The following is a 22,396-nucleotide window of genomic DNA, read 5'->3' as shown; positions in this document are numbered from 1 at the left end:
CGACAATTACCCGGCTAACAACAACCCTGTATATTAAGACAGTAGGTACAATTACTGGCTAACAACAACCCTGTATATTAAGACAGTAGGTACAATTACTGGCTAACAACAACCCTGTATATTAAGACAGAGGGTACAATTACTGGCTAACAACAACCCTGTATATTAGGACAGTAGGTACAATTACTGGCTAACAACAACCCTGTATATTAGGACAGAAGGTACAATTACTGGCTAACAACAACCCTGTATATTAAGACAGAGGGTACAATTACTGGCTAACAACAACCCTGTATATTAGGACAGAGGGTACAATTACTGGCTAACAACAACCCTGTATATTAGGACAGAGGGTACAATTACTGGCTAACAACAACCCTGTATATTAGGACAGAGGGTACAATTACTGGCTAACAACAACCCTGTATATTAGGACAGAGGGTACAATTACTGGCTAACAACAACCCTGTATATTAGGAGAAGACACACCCAGTACAAATAAAGTGTTGAACTAAAACTTGATTGGTTTAGCAAATCTTATTTTGCGAGGATGCATGGCTGTGATTGGTAGTCCAATTGTTACATTCCACAGTATCTCTTTCCTTTCAGATGCTTCCACCGAGCTGCTGGTGTCCAGTTCTAAGCACGAGCAAGTGGAGGCTGAGGTACGAGGGTTCTTACCGTGATAGGTGACACGTTTCCAACACACAACATTTTAAAGCCTAATCCTGGACTAAAAAAACAATTTTAATTCAGATTCTCCGTTGAGTTACGCTTTGAAATCCAGGACTAGATTTAAAAGTGTTTGTGACCGCAGTCGCAAAAAGTATATATTTGTAACAGATTCCATGTGTGTGTATTGGAGTCTGATAGTTGGTTATGTACGCTCTCCTGTTTCTCTGTGTTACACTATGAGGGTTTTTAAGGGTAAAAAAAACAACATTTTTTTGGCAAAATAGTATATATTTTTTGGACAACTTCAAACTTCAAAGAGTAGGTCTGATGGTAATTTGGGATATCAGCCCCACTCTCGCTTGGGGAACAAAAGAGGACCCCCCACTATGTCATGTTATACTCGGACCACCTATTTATCAGTTATTTAAATCAATATTTAAATGAGGTGAAAAGGGAGACTGGAGGAGGACTTAAATTATTTTTCTTTTCATCTTGTTTCAGTACGTGCGTTTAAAGAGGATCCATGCCGAGCTGGAGGAGAAGCTGGAGGCCTCAGAGATCCAGAATAAACAGCAGTCAGCTGAGTACAGGACCATGATGCAACAGAAAGATGTACGGTCTGATACATAGAACTATATTATTATTATTATTATTATTATATTACTCAATGAAATGTGAAAATGTCCTCCTCTTGGAATATGGATAGATAGCTACAGTTCTTCCGAGGGAGTGTTTCACAACGTGCCGGTATCTATCTTTTTTTGTACCTTTAAACCTGCAAGTTACTGGATGTGTCCGCGCCACTTCTAAACTGTGTCGTCGTGTCACCTGTCCAGGTGGAGGTCAGTCACCTGAAAGCCCGTCAGAGTGGACTACAGGAAGAGGTTCAGAAACTACAGCGCTCTGCTCAATCGGCTACTTCCGACTCTGCCGTACTTCCTGTCACCACCGCCGCCTCCTCCTCCTCCACCACCACCGCCTCTTCCTCTTACATGTCCCGCCCCCTGGGGGCCCCCCACCACCACCAGGGTTTCCATGGCAGCGACGAGATGGACTTCGGTGACGTGATCTGGTCCCAGCAGGAGATCAACCGTCTGTCTACGGAGGTGATGAGGCTGGAGGCTGAGGTCTCCCATTGGAGACGCGTGTCTCAGGTAGGGTGTTTATTTATTTACAACGTCGTTCATTACCTCCACTATAACACATTTTTATCTATTACTGTTTTACTGTACGGATTCTAAAGGTTTCGTGTCAAATTCCTATTTAAAAAAAAAAAAAATCCTTGGTATGAAATTCAGAGGTTTCTTCTCTAGTAATACATACACGTAAAAACCAAAATGTTTTAATTGAGGGATGGAATCACATCTTAATTCTGATATTTCTATTTTTTTTTTCAGGCATCCGTAGCCCCAGGGGCAGGAAACGGTGACCAGGGAGAAGTCCTGAAGCTTCAGAGGATCATCAAGGTGGGAGTTTGCATGTGCTTTCTCCTTGGGAGTCTAGGCTGGGTTACTGTAAAACAGGGCTCTCCAACCCTGTTCCTGGAGAGAAACCCTCCTGTAGGTTTTAACTCCAACCCTGTTCCTGGAGAGATACCCTCCTGTAGGTTTTAACTCAAACCCTGTTCCTGGAGAGAAACCCTCCTGTAGGTTTTCACTCCAACCCTGTTCCTGGAGAGATACCCTCCTGTAGGTTTTAACTCCAACCCTGTTCCTGGAGAGATACCCTCCCGTAGGTTTTAACTCCAACCCTGTTCCCGGAGAGATACCCTCAGATCAGGTACCGCTAGATTAGGGTTTGAGTGAAAACGAACAGGATGGGTAGCTCTCCAGGAACAGGGTTGGAGTGAAAACCTACAGGAGGGTTTCTCTCCAGGAACAGGGTTGGAGTGAAAACCTACAGGAGGGTCTCTCTCCAGGAACAGGGTTGGAGTGAAAACCTACAGGAGGGTCTCTCTCCAGGAACAGGGTTGGAGTTAAAACCTACAGGAGGGTCTCTCTCCAGGAACAGGGTTGGAGTTAAAACCTACAGGAGGGTCTCTCTCCAGGAACAGGGTTGGAGTTAAAACCTACTGGAGGGTGTCTCTCTAGGAACAGGGTTGGAGTTAAAACCTACTGGAGGGTGTCTCTCCAGGAACAGGGTTGGAGAGCCCTGATGTAGACCTATTTTACCAACTGTTTATGTAAAAAGGGCTTTATGAATCAAATGTTAAAAAATATTGTTTTAAACCCTGCTTGGAATAAGAGAGACTGACCGTCTCTATTCCTCTTTCTGTGGAACATTCTATATGATTCTATTCTACTGGAACAGGAGCTGCGTGAGGAGATGGGTCGTGAGGTAGATGAGCACCAGCATGAGTTAGCAGCTCTGCAGGACGCTCAGAGACAGAAGATGGCCGACGTCATCCGGCGCCACCGGGACGAGCTGGCAGAGTACGAGGAGAGGATAGAGGAGCTGGAGGAACAGAAACAGACTGGAGGAGAGGAGGAGGAACAGACTGGAGGTGAGGAGGAGGAACAGACTGGGAGGGAGGGACAGACTGGGAGGGAGGGAGGAACAGGGACAGACTGGGAGGGAGGAACAGGGACAGACTGGGAGGGAGGGAGGAAGAGGGACAGACTGGGAGGGAGGGAGGAACAGGGACAGACTGGGAGGGAGGGAGGAACAGGGACAGACTGGGAGGGAGGGAGGAACAGGGACAGACTGGGAGGGAGGGAGGAACAGGGACAGACTGGGAGGGAGGGAGGAACAGGGACAGACTGGGAGGGAGGGAGGAACAGGGACAGACTGGGAGGGAGGAACAGGAACAGACTGGGAGGGAGGAACAGGAACAGACTGGGAGGGAGGGAGGAACAGGAACAGACTGGGAGGGAGGGAGGAACAGGAACAGACTGGGAGGGAGGGAGGAACAGGGACAGACTGGGAGGGAGGGAGGGAGGGAGGAACAGGGACAGACTGGGAGGGAGGGAGGAACAGGGACAGACTGGGAGGGAGGGAGGAACAGGGACAGACTGGGAGGGAGGAAGGAACAGGGACAGACTGGGAGGGAGGAAGGAACAGGGACAGACTGGGAGGGAGGAACAGGGACAGACTGGGAGGGAGGAACAGGGACAGACTGGGAGGGAGGAACAGGAACAGACTGGGAGGGAGGGAGGAACAGGGACAGACTGGGAGGGAGGGAGGAACAGGGACAGACTGGGAGGGAGGGAGGAACAGGGACAGACTGGGAGGGAGGGAGGAACAGGGACAGACTGGGAGGGAGGGAGGAACAGGGACAGACTGGGAGGGAGGAACGGGGACAGACTGGGAGGGAGGGAGGAACGGGGACAGACTGGGAGGGAGGGAGGAACAGGGACAGACTGGGAGGGAGGGAGGAACAGGGACAGACTGAAATATCACACAAGTATTCAGACCCTTTACTCAGTACTTTGTTGAAGCACCTTTGACAGCGATTACAGCCTCAAGTCTTCTTGGGTATGATGCTACAAGCTTAGCACACCTGTATTTTGGGAGTTTCTCCCATTCTTCTCTGCAGATCCTCTCAAGCTCTGTCAGGTTGGATGGGGCGCTGGATGGGGCGCTGCACAGCTATTTTCAGGTCTTTAGAGATGTTCGATCTGGCTGGGCCACTCAAGGACATTCAGAGACTGACGATCAGAGACTTGTCCCGAAGCAACTCTTGCGTTATCTTGGCTGTGTGCTGAGGGTCGTTGTCCTGTTGGAAGGTGAACCTTCACCCCAGTCTGAGTTCCTGAGTGCTCTGGAGCAGGTTTTCTTTAAGGATACCGCTGTACTTTGCTCTGTTCATCTTTCCCTTGATCCTGACTAGTCTCCCAGTCCCTGCCTCTAAAAACATCCCCACAGCATGATGCTGCCACCACCATGCTTCACCGTAGGGATGGTGCCAGGTTTCCTCCAGACATGATGCTGCCACCACCATGCTTCACCGTAGGGATGGTGCCAGGTTTCCTCCAGACATGATGCTGCCACCACCATGCTTCACCGTAGGGATGGTGCCAGGTTTCCTCCAGACATGATGCTGCCACCACCATGCTTCACCATAGGGATGGTGCCAGGTTTCCTCCAGACATGATGCTGCCACCACCATGCTTCACCGTAGGGATGGTGCCAGGTTTCCTCCAGACATGATGCTGCCACCACCATGCTTCACCGTAGGGATGGTGCCAGGTTTCCTCCAGACATGATGCTGCCACCACCATGCTTCACCGTAGGGATGGTGCCAGGTTTCCTCCAGACATGATGCTGCCACCACCATGCTTCACCGTAGGGATGGTGCCAGGTTTCCTCCAGACATGATGCTGCCACCACCATGCTTCACCGTAGGGATGGTGCCAGGTTTCCTCCAGACGTGATGCTGCCACCACCATGCTTCACCGTAGGGATGGTGCCAGGTTTCCTCCAGACATGATGCTGCCACCACCATGCTTCACCGTAGGGATGGTGCCAGGTTTCCTCCAGACATGATGCTGCCACCACCATGCTTCACCGTAGGGATGGTGCCAGGTTTCCTCCAGACATGATGCTGCCACCACTATGCTTCACCATAGGGATGGTGCCAGGTTTCCTCCAGACATGATGCTGCCACCACTATGCTTCACCGTAGGGATGGTGCCAGGTTTCCTCCAGACGTGATGCTGCCACCACCATGCTTCACCGTAGGGATGGTGCCAGGCTTCCTCCAGACGTGACGCTTGGCATTCAGGCCAAAGCGTTCAATTTTTGTTTCATCAGGCCAGAGAATCTTGTTTCTTTAGGTGCCTCTTTAGTCCTTTAGGTGCCTTTTGACAAACTCCAAGTGGGCTGTCATGTGCCTTTTTCCTGAGAAGTGGCTTCCATCTGGCCACTCTACCATAAAGACCTGATTGGTGGAGTGCTGCGGAGATGGTTGTCCTTCTGGAAGATTGTCCCATCTCCACAGAGGAACTCTGGAACTCTGTCAGAGTGACCACCGGGTACTTGGTCACCTCCCTGACCAAGGCCCTTCTCCTCAGATTGCTCAGTTTGGCCGGGCGGCCAACTCTCGGAAGAATCATTGGTTCCAAACTTGTTCCATTTAAGAACGATGGAGGCCAGTGTGTTCTTGGGGACCTTCTATGCTACAGAAATGTTTTAGTAACCTTCCCCAACCTGTTTTTACTTTGTCACTATGGGGTATTGTGATGTCACTATGGGGTATTGTGATGTCACTATGGGGTATTGTGATGTCACTATGGGGTATTGTGATGTCACTATGGGGTATTGTGATGTCACTATGGGGTATTGTGTGTAGATTGATTTAAAAAAATGTATTTAATCCATTTTAGAATGAGGCTGTAACGTAACAAAATGTTGACAAGGGGAAGAGTCTCAATACTCTCCCTATGCACTGTACCTGTGACTGATTTCTCCACCCTGACCTTAGACTCTCACACGTTTCCCTTACGTGTTACCCTCTGTATCCAAACCCTTCCAGCTTCTAGTTCAGCCACAGCCAACGCTCTTCAGGAGTCCTCCATACTCTCAGACCTCCAGGACACTATCCAGTCCCTGCAGGAGGCAGCGAAGGAGCGGCTGAACGAGGAGCAGGATGAGCAGCTGAAGGAGCTGACAGCTAACCTGGAGGAGGCAGGGAAGAGACAGGCCACGCTGCAGCAGGAGAAAGAGGAGGCGCAGGCAGAGAACGCTGAGCTGCTGCAGAACTACACTCGACTGCAGACGTCTGTCACAGAGCTCCAGTCACGTGTCCAGGAACAGGAGGGGAAAGCCCGGAACAAGGCTCAGCTAGACCAGGAGATACAGGGGCTGAGGAATGCTCTCGCAGGTACAGTCTCAGTATTTATTCCCCCCAAAAATGATTGAACATTTATTTATAACAGGTAAGATATATTGTGAGACTTAGGTCTCATTTACAAATGTATAATACAATATAAATATACACAAAGTATAGTGAGGGTAAACTGAAATTCAGATTTTCCGTTCAGGTTACTGATTGAATTGAAATGAAAGGGAATTGATTCTATCCCTTGAGTGGGTTTTAGTTATTTGTCAAAAGCTCAAGTTAACTCCAGCTTCTTTTTTTGGTCATCTTTTTCAAGGTGCAGAGAAGGAGATCTCTCGGCTGAAGAGTGTTCAGGTATCTATCCTGATTCACGTAATGTATTTACAATGTGGTTGAAATCTGTAGTTTATTCTGTGATCGTTCCTGCTTCAAATGATTGTGTCGATTGTTTTGGAACAGAGTGAAACAAAGATGGAGTTGGAACACGCTGACATTCTAGAACTCAACACCGTCATCGGGACGTTGAGGAAGGAGACGGTGGGTGTTTTGGAACAGAGTGAAACAAAGATGGAGGTGGAACACGCTGACATTCTAGAACTCAACACCGTCATCGGGACGTTGAGGAAGGAGACGGTGGGTGTTTTGTTTTACTCTCAAATGGAAACTTCACTTGGGAAATTACTTTTTTTATATTTGTTTTTATACAAGTTAACACAACTTAAAGATCTATATGACTTGATTTCTGTTTGCTCATGGTCATCATTGTAAAAGAAGAATTTGTTCTTAACTGACTTGCCTAGTTACAATAAGGTTAAATAAAATAAAAAATATAAATGTATGTATGTATATATGTATGTATATATATATTTGTGTGTGTATGTGTATATATATGTGGATATACACAGAGTACCAGTACTGAGTAATGATACCTAGGCTATATACACAGAGTACCAGTACTGAGTAATGATAACTTGGTTATATACACAGGGTACCAGTACTGAGTAATGATAACTAGGTTATATACACAGGGTACCAGTACTGAGTGATGATAACTAGGCTATATACACAGAGTACCAGTACTTAGTAATGATAACTAGGTTATATACACAGAGTACCAGTACTGAGTAATGATAACTTGGTTATATACACAGGGTACCAGTACTGAGTAATGATAACTAGGCTATATACACAGGGTACCAGTACTGAATCAATGAGTAATGATAACTAGGCTCTATACACAGAGTACCAGTACTGAATCAATGAGTAATGGTAACTAGGCTATATACACAGGGTACCAGTACTGAGTAATGATAACTAGGCTCTATACACAGGTTACCAGTACTGAGTAATGATAACTAGGTTATATACACAGGGTACCAGTACTGAGTAATGATAACTAGGTTATATACACAGGGTACCAGTACTGAGTAATGATAACTAGGTTATATACACAGGGTACCAGTACTGAGTAATGATAACTAGGTTATATACACAGGGTACCAGTACTGAGTAATGATAACTAGGTTATATACACAGGGTACCAGTACTGAGTAATGATAACTAGGTTATATACACAGGGTACCAGTACTGAGTAATGATAACTAGGCTATATGCACAGGGTACCAGTACTGAGTCAATGAGTAATGATAACTAGGCTATATACACAGGGTACCAGTACTGAGTAATGATAACTAGGCTATATACACAGGGTACCAGTACTGAGTAATGAGTAATGATAACCATGCTATATACACAGGGTACCAGTACTGAGTAATGAGTAATGATAACTAGGCTATATACACAGGGTACCAGTACTGAGTCAATGAGTAATGATAACTAGGCTCTATACACAGGGTACCAGTACTGAGTCAATGAGTAATGATAACTAGGCTATATACACAGGGTACCAGTCCTGAGTAATGATAACTAGGCTATATACACAGGGTACCAGTACTGAGTAATGATAACTAGGCTATATACACAGGGTACCAGTACTGAGTAATGATAACTAGGCTATATACACAGGGTACCAGTCCTGAGTAATGATAACTAGGCTATATACACAGGGTACCAGTCCTGAGTAATGATAACTAGGCTATATCCACAGGGTACCAGTACTGAGTGATGATAACTAGGCTATATACACAGGGTACCAGTACTGAGCAATGATAACTAGGTTATATACACAGGGTACCCGTACTGAGTAATGATAACTAGGCTATATACACAGGGTACCAGTACTGAGTCAATGAGTAATGATAACTAGGCTATATACACAGGGTACCAGTACTGAGTCAATGAGTAATGATAACTAGGCTATATATATTGAGTAATGATAACTAGGCTATATACACAGGGTACCAGTACTGAGTAATGATAACTAGGCTATATACACAGGGTACCAGTACTGAGTAATGATAACTAGGCTATATACACAGGGTACCAGTACTGAGTAATGATAACTAGGCTATATACACAGGGTACCAGTACTGAGTCAATGAGTAATGATAACTAGGCTATATACACAGGGTACCAGTACTGAGTAATGATAACTAGGCTATATACACAGGGTACCAGTACTGAGTAATGATAACTAGGCTATATACACAGGGTACCAGTACTGAGCAATGATAACTAGGTTATATACACAGGGTACCCGTACTGAGTAATGATAACTAGGCTATATACACAGGGTACCAGTACTGAGTCAATGAGTAATGATAACTAGGCTATATACACAGGGTACCAGTACTGAGTCAATGATAACTAGGCTATATACACAGGGTACCAGTCCTGAGTAATGATAACTAGGTTATATACACAGAGTACCCGTACTGAGTCAATGAGTAATGATAACTAGGCTATATACACAGGGTACCAGTATTGAGTAATGATAACTAGGCTATATACACAGGGTACCAGTACTGAGTAATGATAACTAGGTTATATACACAGGGTACCAGTACTGAGTAATGATAACCAGGCTATATACACAGGGTACCAGTACTGAGTAATGATAACTAGGCTATATACACAGAGTACCCGTACTGAGTCAATGAGTAATGATAACTGGGCTATATACACAGGGTACCAGTACTGAGTAATGATAACTAGGCTATATACACAGGGTACCAGTACTGAGTAATGAGTAATGATAACTAGGCTATATACACAGGGTACCAGTAATGATAACTAGGCTATATACACAGGGTACCAGTACTGAGTAATGATAACTAGGCTATATACACAGGGTACCAGTACTGAGTAATGATAACTAGGCTATATATACAGGGTACCAGTACTGAGTCAATGAGTAATGATAACTAGGCTATATACACAGGGTACCAGTACTGAGTAATGATAACTAGGCTATATACACAAGGTACCAGTACTGAGTAATGATAACTAGGCTATATACACAGGGTACCAGTACTGAGTCAATGATAACTAGGCTATATACACAGGGTACCAGTACTGAGTAATGATAACTAGGCTATATACACAGGGTACCAGTACTGAGTAATGATAACTAGGCTATATACACAGGGTACCAGTACTGAGTCAATGAGTAATGATAACTAGGCTATATACACAGGGTACCAGTACTGAGTAATGATAACTAGGCTATATACACAGAGTACCAGTACTGAGTAATGAGTAATGATAACTAGGCTATATACACAGAGTACCCGTACTGAGTCAATGCGTAATGATAACTAGGCTATATACACAGGGTACCAGTACTGAGTCAATGAGTAATGATAACTAGGCTATATACACAGGGTACCAGTACTGAGTAATGATAACTAGGCTATATACACAGGGTACCAGTACTGAGTACTGAGTAATGATAACTAGGCTATATACACACAGGGTACCAGTACTGAGTACTGAGTAATGATAACTAGGCTATATACACAGGGTACCAGTACTGAGTAATGAGTAATAATAACTAGGCTATATACACAGAGTACCAGTACTGAGTAATGAGTAATGATAACTAGGCTATATACACAGAGTACCAGTACTGAGTAATGATAACTAGGCTATATACACAGAGTACCAGTACTGAGTAATGAGTAATGATAACTAGGCTATATACACAGAGTACCAGTACTGAGTAATGAGTAATGATAACTAGGCTATATACACAGAGTACCAGTACTGAGTAATGATAACTAGGCTATATACACAGAGTACCCGTACTGAGTAATGATAACTAGGCTATATACACAGAGTACCAGTACTGAGTAATGATAACTAGGCTATATACACAGGGTACCAGTACTGAGTAATGAGTAATGATAACTAGGCTATATACACAGGGTACCAGTACTGAGTAATGATAACTAGGCTATATACACAGAGTACCAGTACTGAGTAATGAGTAATGATAACTAGGCTATATACACAGAGTACCAGTACTGAGTAATGATAACTAGGCTATATACACAGAGTACCAGTACTGAGTAATGATAACTAGGCTATATACACAGAGTACCAGTACTGAGTAATGATAACTAGGCTATATACACAGGGTACCAGTACTGAGTCAATGATAACTAGGCTATATACACAGAGTACCAGTACTGAGTAATGATAACTAGGCTATATACACAGAGTACCAGTACTGAGTAATGATAACTAGGCTATATACACAGAGTACCAGTACTGAGTAATGATAACTAGGCTATATACACAGAGTACCAGTACTGAGTAATGATAACTAGGCTATATACACAGAGTACCAGTACTGAGTAATGATAACTAGGCTATATACACAGAGTACCAGTACTGAGTAATGATAACTAGGCTATATACACAGAGTACCAGTACTGAGTAATGATAACTAGGCTATATACACAGAGTACCAGTACTGAGTAATGATAACTAGGCTATATACACAGGGTACCAGTACTGAGTAATGATAACTAGGCTATATACACAGGGTACCAGTACTGAGTAATGATAACTAGGCTATATACACAGGGTACCAGTACTGAGTCAATGCGTAATGATAACAGGAGTATGTGATAATTGAGGTAGATAGGTACATAGGAATAAAGTGTTAGATTGTAATCAGTTGCCTCAGAGAGGGTGAGGGCCCTGCGAAGGATTTTCTACATTGCCGTTTGCTGTTCGACGAGAGCTATTTTCAGTTGAACTATTTCATTATTGTTGACCATTTTATTTTTATATATTTATTTTTTTTCTTCCTCAGAGGAATCTACAGGAGAGGCTTGCCAGGGCCGAGGAGAGAGTGGAGGCAGACAGCCTTGATGGAGGGGAGTCGTCCCCATCCGCCACAGAGCAGCTATCAGGGCTGAGGGCAGAGCTCGAGAAGAGCGAGCAGTCGTTGAGCGACATCCAGGAGGAACGAGATACCCTCCTCAACGAACTGGACGAACTGGACCGACAGAACCAGCAGGCTACACAGGTCTGGTTTGCATTTGTACAGGCTACACAGGTCTGGTTTGCATTTGTACAGACGACACTGTGGGGTTTGCATTTGTACAGACGACACTGTGGGGTTTGCATTTGTACAGACGACACTGTGGGGTTTGCATTTGTACAGACGACACTGTGGGGTTTGCATTTGTACAGACGACACTGTGGGGTTTGCATTTGTACAGACGACACTGTGGGGTTTGCATTTGTACAGACGACACTGTGGGGTTTGCTTGGTTTTTTTTGAGCAGGGAAATGGGTCATTTCATTGTGAATTTATTTAAAGACGAGGTTTACGTGATCAGATTATGGTTTGTCACTCACATTTGTGTTATGCCGTACAAACAAGTCTCCAAAGTTTATATTAGTCAGATGCGCGGCAAAGTAACACGACTGAGACAAGGTTATGGACATGCTGTTTCATTGTGTTGCGTCTCCACGTTACAGCATGTCATCTCGGTGAAGGAGCAGCTCTCTGTTCAGCTGAAGGAATCTGAAGCTGTTGTGGCTCGGCTCCAATCAGAGCTCAGTACCACCGCCGACCAGAGGGTGGCGCTGCAGCAAGAGCTAAAGGCCCAGCAGGAGAAACTGAGCCACAGTGCCTTCACTCTCAATGATCTACACATGGGCAAGCAGCAGCTGGAGGACACCGTTAAGGAGCTGAGAGACAAACTTGGACGGGCAACAGAGATGGGCAAAGAGGCACGCAGGGAGACCCAGGAGTTCCAGAGAACCATACAGGAGAGGGAGGAGCAGCTGTCGGCTGCCCGGGCAGAGCTGTGTGAGGCTGGGGAGAGAGGGAGAGAATCCGGGGCGTCCATAGAGCAGCTGGAAGTGCTCAGGAGAGAACTGGCAGAGATGAGGAGCTCCCAGGAGAAGATGATGTCAGAAGACTACGAGATGAAGATGGAGAAGCAGAGGCTGAAGACGGAGGCTGAGCAGGCCCAGGGGAGGATAGAGGAGCTGGCCAGGCAGGTCAGGGAGGTCCAGGCTGCTCTCACCAGGACCGTCCTGGAGAAGGACACTCGTATCAAGGCTCTGAAGCTGGAGAAGAGCCAGCTGGAAGGGGAACTGGGCCAGGCAGAGAAGGGCCTGCAGGAGCAGACCAGGCAGTACCAGCAGACCATCGAGGAGCTGACCGCTGCTCGCTCCATGGACGCCTCGGCACTACAGGTGCACTGTTGTTTTAATCAATCTATATACATTTAATTATTCTAGATATTTTCAAGCTATATTCTGATGTTATTGAACAGAGAGAGGTTATGTTAGTGGGCAGGTACAGAGAGAGGTTATGTTAGTGGGCAGGTACAGAGAGAGGTTATGTTAGTGGGCAGGTACAGAGAGAGGTTATGTTAGTGGGCAGGTACAGAGAGAGAGGTTATGTTAGTGGGCAGGTACAGAGAGAGGTTATGTTAGTGGGCAGGTACAGAGAGAGGTTATGTTAGTGGGCAGGTACAGAGAGAGGTTATGTTAGTGGGCAGGTACAGAGAGAGGTTATGTTAGTGGGCAGGTACAGAGAGAGGTTATGTCAGTGGGCAGGTACAGAGAGAGAGGTTATGTTAGTGGGCAGGTACAGAGAGAGGTTATGTTAGTGGGCAGGTACAGAGAGAGGTTATGTCAGTGGGCAGGTACAGAGAGAGGTTATGTCAGTGGGCAGGTACAGAGAGAGGTTATGTTAGTGGGCAGGTACAGAGAGAGGTTATGTTAGTGGGCAGGTACAGAGAGAGGTTATGTCAGTGGGCAGGTACAGAGAGAGGTTATGTTAGTGGGCAGGTACAGAGAGAGGTTATGTTAGTGGGCAGGTACAGAGAGAGGTTATGTCAGTGGGCAGGTACAGAGAGAGAGGTTATGTTAGTGGGCAGGTACAGAGAGAGGTTATGTTAGTGGGCAGGTACAGAGAGAGAGGTTATGTTAGTGGGCAGGTACAGAGAGAGGTTATGTTAGTGGGCAGGTACAGAGAGAGGTTATGTTAGTGGGCAGGTACAGAGAGAGGTTATGTTAGTGGGCAGGTACAGAGAGAGGTTATGTTAGTGGGCAGGTACAGAGAGAGGTTATGTTAGTGGGCAGGTACAGAGAGAGAGGTTATGTTAGTGGGCAGGTACAGAGAGAGGTTATGTCAGTGGGCAGGTACAGAGAGAGAGGTTATGTTAGTGGGCAGGTACAGAGAGAGGTTATGTTAGTGGGCAGGTACAGAGAGAGGTTATGTTAGTGGGCAGGTACAGAGAGAGGTTATGTTAGTGGGCAGGTACAGAGAGAGAGAGGTTATGTTAGTGGGCAGGTACAGAGAGAGGTTATGTTAGTGGGCAGGTACAGAGAGAGGTTATGTTAGTGGGCAGGTACAGAGAGAGGTTATGTTAGTGGGCAGGTACAGAGAGAGGTTATGTTAGTGGGCAGGTACAGAGAGAGGTTATGTCAGTGGGCAGGTACAGAGAGGTTATGTCAGTGGGCAGGTACAGAGAGAGGTTATGTCAGTGGGCAGGTACAGAGAGAGAGGTTATGTCAGTGGGCAGGTACAGAGAGAGGTTATGTTAGTGGGCAGGTACAGAGAGAGAGGTTATGTTAGTGGGCAGGTACAGAGAGAGAGGTTATGTCAGTGGGCAGGTACAGAGAGAGAGAGGTTATGTTAGTGGGCAGGTACAGAGAGAGAGGTTATGTTAGTGGGCAGGTACAGAGAGGTTATGTTAGTGGGCAGGTACAGAGAGAGGTTATGTCAGTGGGCAGGTACAGAGAGAGGTTATGTTAGTGGGCAGGTACAGAGAGGTTATGTTAGTGGGCAGGTACAGAGAGAGAGGTTATGTTAGTGGGCAGGTACAGAGAGAACAAAAGAGGGGCAATAATCTGCTGACCCTCGGCCGTTCTTTGAAGGAGTTTGACCCATGTGTGCCGGAGGCTGCTGCATTAGGATGCTGTTAGACCAGCCAGGACACCTAGTATCTTCATTCATCATTAGACCAGCCAGGACACTTAGTATCTTCATTTATCATTAGACCAGCCAGGACACTTAGTATCTTCATTTATCATTAGACCAGCCAGGACACTTAGTATCTTCATTTATCATTAGACCAGCCAGGACCAGTATCTTCATTTATCATTAGACCAGCCAGGACACTTAGTATCTTCATTTATCATTAGACCAGCCAGGACACTTAGTATCTTCATTTATCATTAGACCAGCCAGGACACTTAGTATCTTCATTTATCATTAGACCAGCCAGGACACTTAGTATCTTCATTTATCATTAGACCAGCCAGGACACTTAGTATCTTCATTCATCATTAGACCAGCCAGGACACTTAGTATCTTCATTTATCATTAGACCAGCCAGGACACTTAGTATCTTCATTTATCATTAGACCAGCCAGGACACTTAGTATCTTCATTCATCATTAGACCAGCCAGGACACTTAGTATCTTCATTTATCATTAGACCAGCCAGGACACTTAGTATCTTCATCATTAGACCAGCCAGGACACTTAGTATCTTCATTTATCATTAGACCAGCCAGGACACTTAGTATCTTCATTTATCATTAGACCAGCCAGGACACTTAGTATCTTCATTTATCATTATCTTAGACCAGCCAGGACATTTATCTTCATTTATCATTAGACCAGCCAGGACACTTAGTATCTTCATTTATCATTAGACCAGCCAGGACACTTAGTATCTTCATTTATCATTAGGATGCTGTTAGACCAGCCAGGGTATCTTCATTCATCATTAGACCGGCCAGGACACTTAGTCTTCATTTATCATTAGACCAGCCAGGACATTAGTATCTTCATTTATCATTAGACCGGCCAGGACACTTAGTATCTTCATTTATCATTAGACCAGCCAGGACACTTAGTATCTTCATTTATCATTAGACCGGCCAGGACACTTAGTATCTTCATTTATCATTAGACCGGCCAGGACACTTAGTATCTTCATTTATCATTAGACCGGCCAGGACTTAGTATCTTCATTTATCATTAGACTTAGTATCTTCATTTATCATTAGACCGGCCAGGACACTTAGTATCTTCATTTATCATTAGACCGGCCAGGACACTTAGTATCTTCATTTATCATTAGACCGGCCAGGACACTTAGTATCTTCATTTATCATTAGAACAGCCAGGACACTTAGTATCTTCATTTATCATTAGACCAGCCAGGACACTTAGTATCTTCATTTATCATTAGACCAGCCAGGACACTTAGTATCTTCATTTATCATTAGGATGCTGTTAGACCGGCCAGGACACTTAATATCTTCATTTATCATTAGGATGCTGTTAGACCAGCCAGGACACTTAGTATCTTCATTTATCATTAGGATGCTGTTAGACCAGCCAGGACACTTAGTATCTTCATTTATCATTAGGATGCTGTTAGACCAGCCAGGATACTTAGTATCTTCATTTATCATTAGGATGCTGTTAGACCAGCCAGGACACTTAGTATCTTCATTCATCATTAGACCGGCCAGGACACTTAGTATCTTCATTTATCATTAGACCAGCCAGGACACTTAGTATCTTCATTTATCATTAGACCAGCCAGGACACTTAGTATCTTCATTTATCATTAGACCAGCCAGGACACTTAGTATCTTCATTTATCATTAGACCAGCCAGGACACTTAGTATCTTCATTTATCATTAGACCAGCCAGGACACTTAGTATCTTCATTCATCATTAGACCAGCCAGGACACTTAGTATCTTCATTTATCATTAGACCAGCCAGGACACTTAGTATCTTCATTTATCATTAGACCAGCCAGGACACTTAGTATCTTCATTTATCATTAGACCAGCCAGGACACTTAGTATCTTCATTTATCATTAGACCAGCCAGGACACTTAGTATCTTCATTTATCATTAGACCAGCCAGGACACTTAGTATCTTCATTTATCATTAGACCAGCCAGGACACTTAGTATCTTCATTTATCATTAGGATGCTGTTAGACCAGCCAGGACACTTAATATCTTAATGTATCTATCTTCATTATCATATTTATCAGTCTTCATTTCATATTAATCTGTCTTCATTTCATATTAATCTGTCTACATTATCATGTTATCTGTCTACATTATCATGTTTATCTGTCTACATTATCATGTCTACCTGTCTACATTATCATATTTATTTGTCTACATTATCGTGTTTACCTGTCTACATTATCATATTTATTCGTCTCCATTGCCATGTTTGCTTGTCTACATTATCATGTTTATCTGTCTACATTATCATGTTTACCTGGCTACATTATCATATTTATTCGTCGCCATTATCGTATTTATGTCTTCATTGTCATATTTATCTGACTACATTGTCATATTTATCTGACTACATTATCATATTTATCCGTCTTCATTATCATATTTGTCCGTCTTCATTATCATATTTGTCCGTCTTCATTATCATATTTATCCGTCTTCATTATCATATGTATCCGTCTTCATTATCATATTTATCCATCTTCATTATCATATTTATCTGACTACATTATCATATTTATCCGTCTTCATTATCATATTTGTCCGTCTTCATTATCATATTTGTCCGTCTTCATTATCATATTTATCCGTCTTCATTGTCATATTTATCCGTCTTCATTGTCATATTTATCTGACTACATTATCATATTTATCTCTCTTCATTATCATATTTATCCGTCTTCATTATCATATTTATTCGTCTCCATTATCGTATTTATCCGTCTTCATTATCATATTTATCTAGAAAGTTGTTTTTAATCTTTCACACTTTGTTTATTATTTTAATTTAATTTGTTAAGCGTTGACTTTGAACCAAATGTTTTGTATTTAAAGTGCTATATAAATAAAGTTTGATTTGATTGCTTGCAGACGGAGCATGAGCGGACAGTGAGGCTGAATCAGGAGAAGGATCTGGAGATATCCCAGCTTAAAAGAGACGTGGAGCAGATGTCCTCCGACCACAGAGACACCAACGAGATGCTGTCCATCACCGTGGCAGGACAGAAACAGCTGTCCGACCTCCTCCAGGTCAGCTGACCTACCATAGAGTTAGATAGAGGACTCATCTTTTGTCTTATAACGGGTGTATATATATATATATATATATATATATATATATATATATCCATGAGTCCTTTTTATCTAACTCTGTGACAGACCTTTTTGACATTTTAAAGGGTCAATCTGTAGTTAAAACCAATTACAAAGCGGTCACGCCCCGCCACCTTTCGGGGGTATTAAGGATAGATATGGCTGCCGAAATGTTACGACTCTCATAATTCGTAGACCAAGCTATGGAGACAAGGACTGACTACAAGATCAACATGATAAATGTAAACATGTGTTGGAGCTATACAGCGTTTGTTTACAATTACATTGTTTACAAACAATGGAGTGAAACGTTTGCGTTCCGATTGGGTTAGACAGTTGAACGAAGCTCATGAGACATTTATAAGTTTTATATATATATATATAGTTTTTTATAATCAATGCCTATGTATCATTCATTTATAAGTCCAAAAAATGCATGTAGGAATTGCAGATTGCACCTTTAAAAATAAAATATATATATTTTTAATGATTCTAAATGTGAATCTCCAGGAGAAGGACTCCTTCACGGAGAGTCTGAGAGCCAACATGGCCGCCACCCAGAGGGAGCTGGAGGCCGGGGTCCAGGCAGCCACCCAGGAGGCTGAGACCCTGAGAGGAGCTCTGGAGGAGAAGGACAAGCAGCTGGGAGGCATGAAGGAAGACAACAGCCACCTGAAGGTAGGTCTACAATATGTATGACATGGGTAAACGTGCAATATATCTGTTATGCAATTCATTATGGTTTATTTGGATAGTGCCGAGTACACGTTGAGACACATGTTGAGTGTGTAATGTACAGTGTCTATTTTGTATACAGCAGTACTGTGTGCCTAAGTTACTTTTCCCCTCGGGGAAACTAAAGTTCATCCTCAACTCCTCTCTTGCCCTTCTCACTGAACTACCCGGCCTGCCATGACTGAACTACCCGGCCTGCCATGACTGAACTACCCGGCCTGTCATGACTGATCTACCCGGCCTGCCATGACTGATCTACCCGGCCTGCCATGACTGATCTACCCGGCCTGTCATGACTGATCTACCCGGCCTGCCATGACTGATCTACCCGGCCTGTCATGACTGATCTACCCGGCATGTCATGGCTGATCAACCTACCCGGCCTGCCATGACTGATCTACCCGGCCTGTCATGACTGATCTACCCGGCCTGTCGTGGCTGATCTACCGACCCGGCCTGCCATGACTGAACTACCCGGCCTGCCATGACTGAACTACCCGGCCTGCCATGACTGAACTACCCGGCCTGCCATGACTGAACTACCCGGCCTGCCATGACTGAACTACCCGGCCTGCCATGACTGAACTACCCGGCCTGCCATGACTGATATACCCGGCCTGTCGTGACTGATCTACCCGGCCTGTCGTGACTGAACTACCCGGCCTGTCGTGACTGAACTACCCGGCCTGTCGTGACTGAACTACCCGGCCTGTCGTGACTGAACTACCCGGCCTGCCATGACTGAACTACCCGGCCTGCCATGACTGAACTACCCGGCCTGTCATGACTGAACTACCCGGCCTGCCGTGACTGATATACCCGGCCTGTCGTGACTGATCTACCCGGCCTGTCGTGACTGAACTACCCGGCCTGTCGTGACTGAACTACCCGGCCTGTCGTGACTGAACTACCCGGCCTGTCGTGACTGAACTACCCGGCCTGTCGTGACTGAACTACCCGGCCTGTCGTGACTGATCTACCCGGCCTGTCGTGACTGATATACCCGGCCTGTCGTGACTGATATACCCGGCCTGTCGTGACTTATCTACCCGGCCTGCCAATACTGAACTACCCGGCCTGCCATGACTGAACTACCCGGCCTGCCATGACTGATCTACCCGGCCTGCCATGACTGATCTACCCGGCCTGCCATGACTGATCTACCCGGCCTGCCATGACTGATCTACCCGGCCTGCCAATACTGAACTACCCGGCCTGCCATGACTGATCTCCCCGGCCTGTCAATAAATACTGATCTACCCGACCTGCCAATACTGATCTACCCGGCCTGTCGTGACTGATCTACCCGGCCTGCCAATACTGATCTCCCCGGCCTGCCATGACTGATCTACCCGGCCTGCCAATACTGATCTACCCGGCCTGCCATGACTGATCTACCCGGCCTGCCATGACTGATCTACCCGGCCTGCCAATACTGATCTACCCGGCCTGTCATGACTGATCTACCCGGCCTGTCGTGACTGATCTACCCGGCCTGTCATGACTGATCTACCCGGCCTGTCGTGACTGATCTACCCGGCCTGTCGTGACTGAACTACCCGGCCTGTCGTGACTGATCTACCCGACCTGCCAATACTGATCTACCCGGCCTGTCGTGACTGATCTACCCGACCTGCCAATACTGATCTACCCGACCTGCCAATACTGATCTACCCGGCCTGTCGTGACTGATCTACCCGGCCTGTCAATAAATACTGATCTACCCGACCTGCCAATACTGATCTACCCGGCCTGTCGTGACTGATCTACCCGACCTGCCAATACTGATCTACCCGACCTGCCAATACTGATCTACCCGGCCTGTCGTGACTGATCTACCCGGCCTGTCATGACTGATCTACCCGGCCTGTCGTGACTGATCTACCCGGCCTGTCATGACTGATCTACCCGGCCTGTCATGACTGAACTACCCGGCCTGTCATGACTGATCTACCCGGCCTGTCATGACTGATCTACCCGGCCTGTCGTGACTGATCTACCCGGCCTGCCATGACTGATCTACCCGGCCTGTCATGACTGATCTACCCGGCCTGCCATGACTGATCTACCCGGCCTGTCATGACTGATCTACCCGGCCTGCCATGACTGATCTACCCGGCCTGTCGTGACTGATCTACCCGGCCTGCCGTGACTGATCTACCCGGCCTGCCATGACTGATCTACCCGGCCTGCCATGACTGATCTACCCGGCCTGCCAATACTGATCTACCCGGCCTGTCGTGACTGATCTACCCGACCTGCCAATACTGATCTACCCGGCCTGTCGTGACTGATCTACCCGGCCTGTCGTGACTGATCTACCCGGCCTGTCGTGACTGATCTACCCGGCCTGTCGTGACTGATCTACCCGGCCTGTCGTGACTGATCTACCCGGCCTGTCGTGACTGATCTACCCGGCCTGTGCCATGACTGATCTGACTGATCTACCCGGCCTGTCGTGACTGAACTACCCGGCCTGTCTGCCGTGACTGATCTACCCGACCTGCCAATACCTGTCGTGACTGATCTACCCGGCCTGTCGTGACTGATCTACCCGGCCTGTCAATAAATACTGATCTACCCGGCCTGTCGTGACTGATCTACCCGGCCTGTCGTGACTGATCTACCCGGCCTGTCAATAAGTACTGATCTACCCGACCTGCCAATACTGATCTACCCGGCCTGTCAATAAATACTGATCTACCCGACCTGCCAATACTGATCTACCCGGCCTGCCAATACTGATCTACCCGGCCTGTCGTGACTGATCTACCCGGCCTGTCAATAAATACTGATCTACCCGGCCTGTCATGACTGATCTACCCGACCTGCCAATACTGATCTACCCGGCCTGTCGTGACTGATCTACCCGGCCTGTCATGACTGATCTACCCGGCCTGTCATGACTGATCTACCCGCCTGCCTGATCTGACTCTACCCGGCCTGTCATGACTGATCTACCCGGCCTGTCATGACTGATCTACCCGGCCCCGGACCCTGTCATGACTGATCTACCCGGCCTGTCATGACTGATCTACCCGGCCTGTCATGACTGATCTACCCGGCCTGTCATGACTGATCTACCCGGCCTGTCATGACTGATCTACCCGGCCTGTCATGACTGATCTACCCGGCCTGTCATGACTGATCTACCCGGCCTGTCATGACTGATCTACCCGGCCTGTCATGACTGATCTACCCGGCCTGTCGTGACTGATCTACCCGGCCTGTCAATAAATACTGATCTACCCGGCCTGTCATGATTGTCCATCTAATCATTAGTTATTATTATTTTTTTTAAAAATTGCATTGTACCCCCCCACCACCACACCACTTTAAAAGTTATTTTAGATGATTCATTAACGTAATGAAAAATGCAATAAAAGTGTAATAACTGATGATCACCCTATCAGGAGGAGATCGATCGCCTCAGGGACCAGCAGAACAGACCCCAGCCCTCCGGCCTGTCCGAGCCACGCACCCTGGACATCATCACAGGTAAATAGAATTTGCTGTTCTGCTGTTGTGTATAATATGATGTGATTTCGTCTGTGTATATTGTTATGGCTCCAGGCTTTCCCTTGGTGGCACCAGCCCATGATTTGGGGTCACACCCCACAAAAGTTTTGTAGCCGTCACATAATAAATACATTTCGAATCAAACTTTATTCGTCA

General features: G+C 45.8%; 1 protein-coding gene and 3 long non-coding RNA genes across 5 annotated transcripts in view; all 4 read left to right on the top strand.

Moving 5' to 3' along the window:
* Window positions 1–22,396, top strand: part of LOC118369025 (thyroid receptor-interacting protein 11) — a 66,965-nt gene that overhangs the window by 7,094 nt on the left and 37,475 nt on the right. Inside the window, exons 2-14 of the mRNA XM_052496173.1 lie at window positions 610–665; window positions 1,177–1,287; window positions 1,512–1,829; window positions 2,073–2,141; window positions 2,986–3,178; window positions 6,149–6,496; window positions 6,771–6,808; window positions 6,914–7,087; window positions 11,676–11,891; window positions 12,350–13,075; window positions 17,765–17,923; window positions 18,497–18,664; window positions 22,135–22,219. Of these exons, the coding sequence (XP_052352133.1) occupies window positions 610–665; window positions 1,177–1,287; window positions 1,512–1,829; window positions 2,073–2,141; window positions 2,986–3,178; window positions 6,149–6,496; window positions 6,771–6,808; window positions 6,914–7,087; window positions 11,676–11,891; window positions 12,350–13,075; window positions 17,765–17,923; window positions 18,497–18,664; window positions 22,135–22,219 (2,661 nt within the window). The remainder of the gene's footprint in view (window positions 1–609; window positions 666–1,176; window positions 1,288–1,511; window positions 1,830–2,072; window positions 2,142–2,985; window positions 3,179–6,148; window positions 6,497–6,770; window positions 6,809–6,913; window positions 7,088–11,675; window positions 11,892–12,349; window positions 13,076–17,764; window positions 17,924–18,496; window positions 18,665–22,134; window positions 22,220–22,396) is intronic.
* Window positions 4,533–5,200, top strand: LOC127915756 (uncharacterized). Its single transcript, XR_008091996.1, has 3 exons — window positions 4,533–4,695; window positions 4,752–5,031; window positions 5,088–5,200. It is a non-coding gene; the product is annotated as an uncharacterized LOC127915756 (long non-coding RNA).
* On the top strand, window positions 13,275–13,995 carry LOC127915758 (uncharacterized). Its single transcript, XR_008092000.1, has 3 exons — window positions 13,275–13,441; window positions 13,502–13,600; window positions 13,982–13,995. It is a non-coding gene; the product is annotated as an uncharacterized LOC127915758 (long non-coding RNA).
* Window positions 14,028–14,652, top strand: LOC127915757 (uncharacterized). 2 transcript variants are annotated; one of them, XR_008091998.1, is made up of 3 exons: window positions 14,028–14,043; window positions 14,162–14,250; window positions 14,607–14,652. It is a non-coding gene; the product is annotated as an uncharacterized LOC127915757 (long non-coding RNA). The 2 variants fall into 2 exon arrangements; XR_008091999.1 differs by lacking the exon at window positions 14,607–14,652 and adding an exon at window positions 14,396–14,441.

This window comes from Oncorhynchus keta, chromosome 35, assembly GCF_023373465.1.
Source record: "Oncorhynchus keta strain PuntledgeMale-10-30-2019 chromosome 35, Oket_V2, whole genome shotgun sequence".
Taxonomy (NCBI): domain Eukaryota; kingdom Metazoa; phylum Chordata; class Actinopteri; order Salmoniformes; family Salmonidae; genus Oncorhynchus; species Oncorhynchus keta.
The sequence above is the reverse complement of the archived record's forward strand: the minus strand, read 5'-3'. Positions and strand labels throughout refer to the sequence as shown.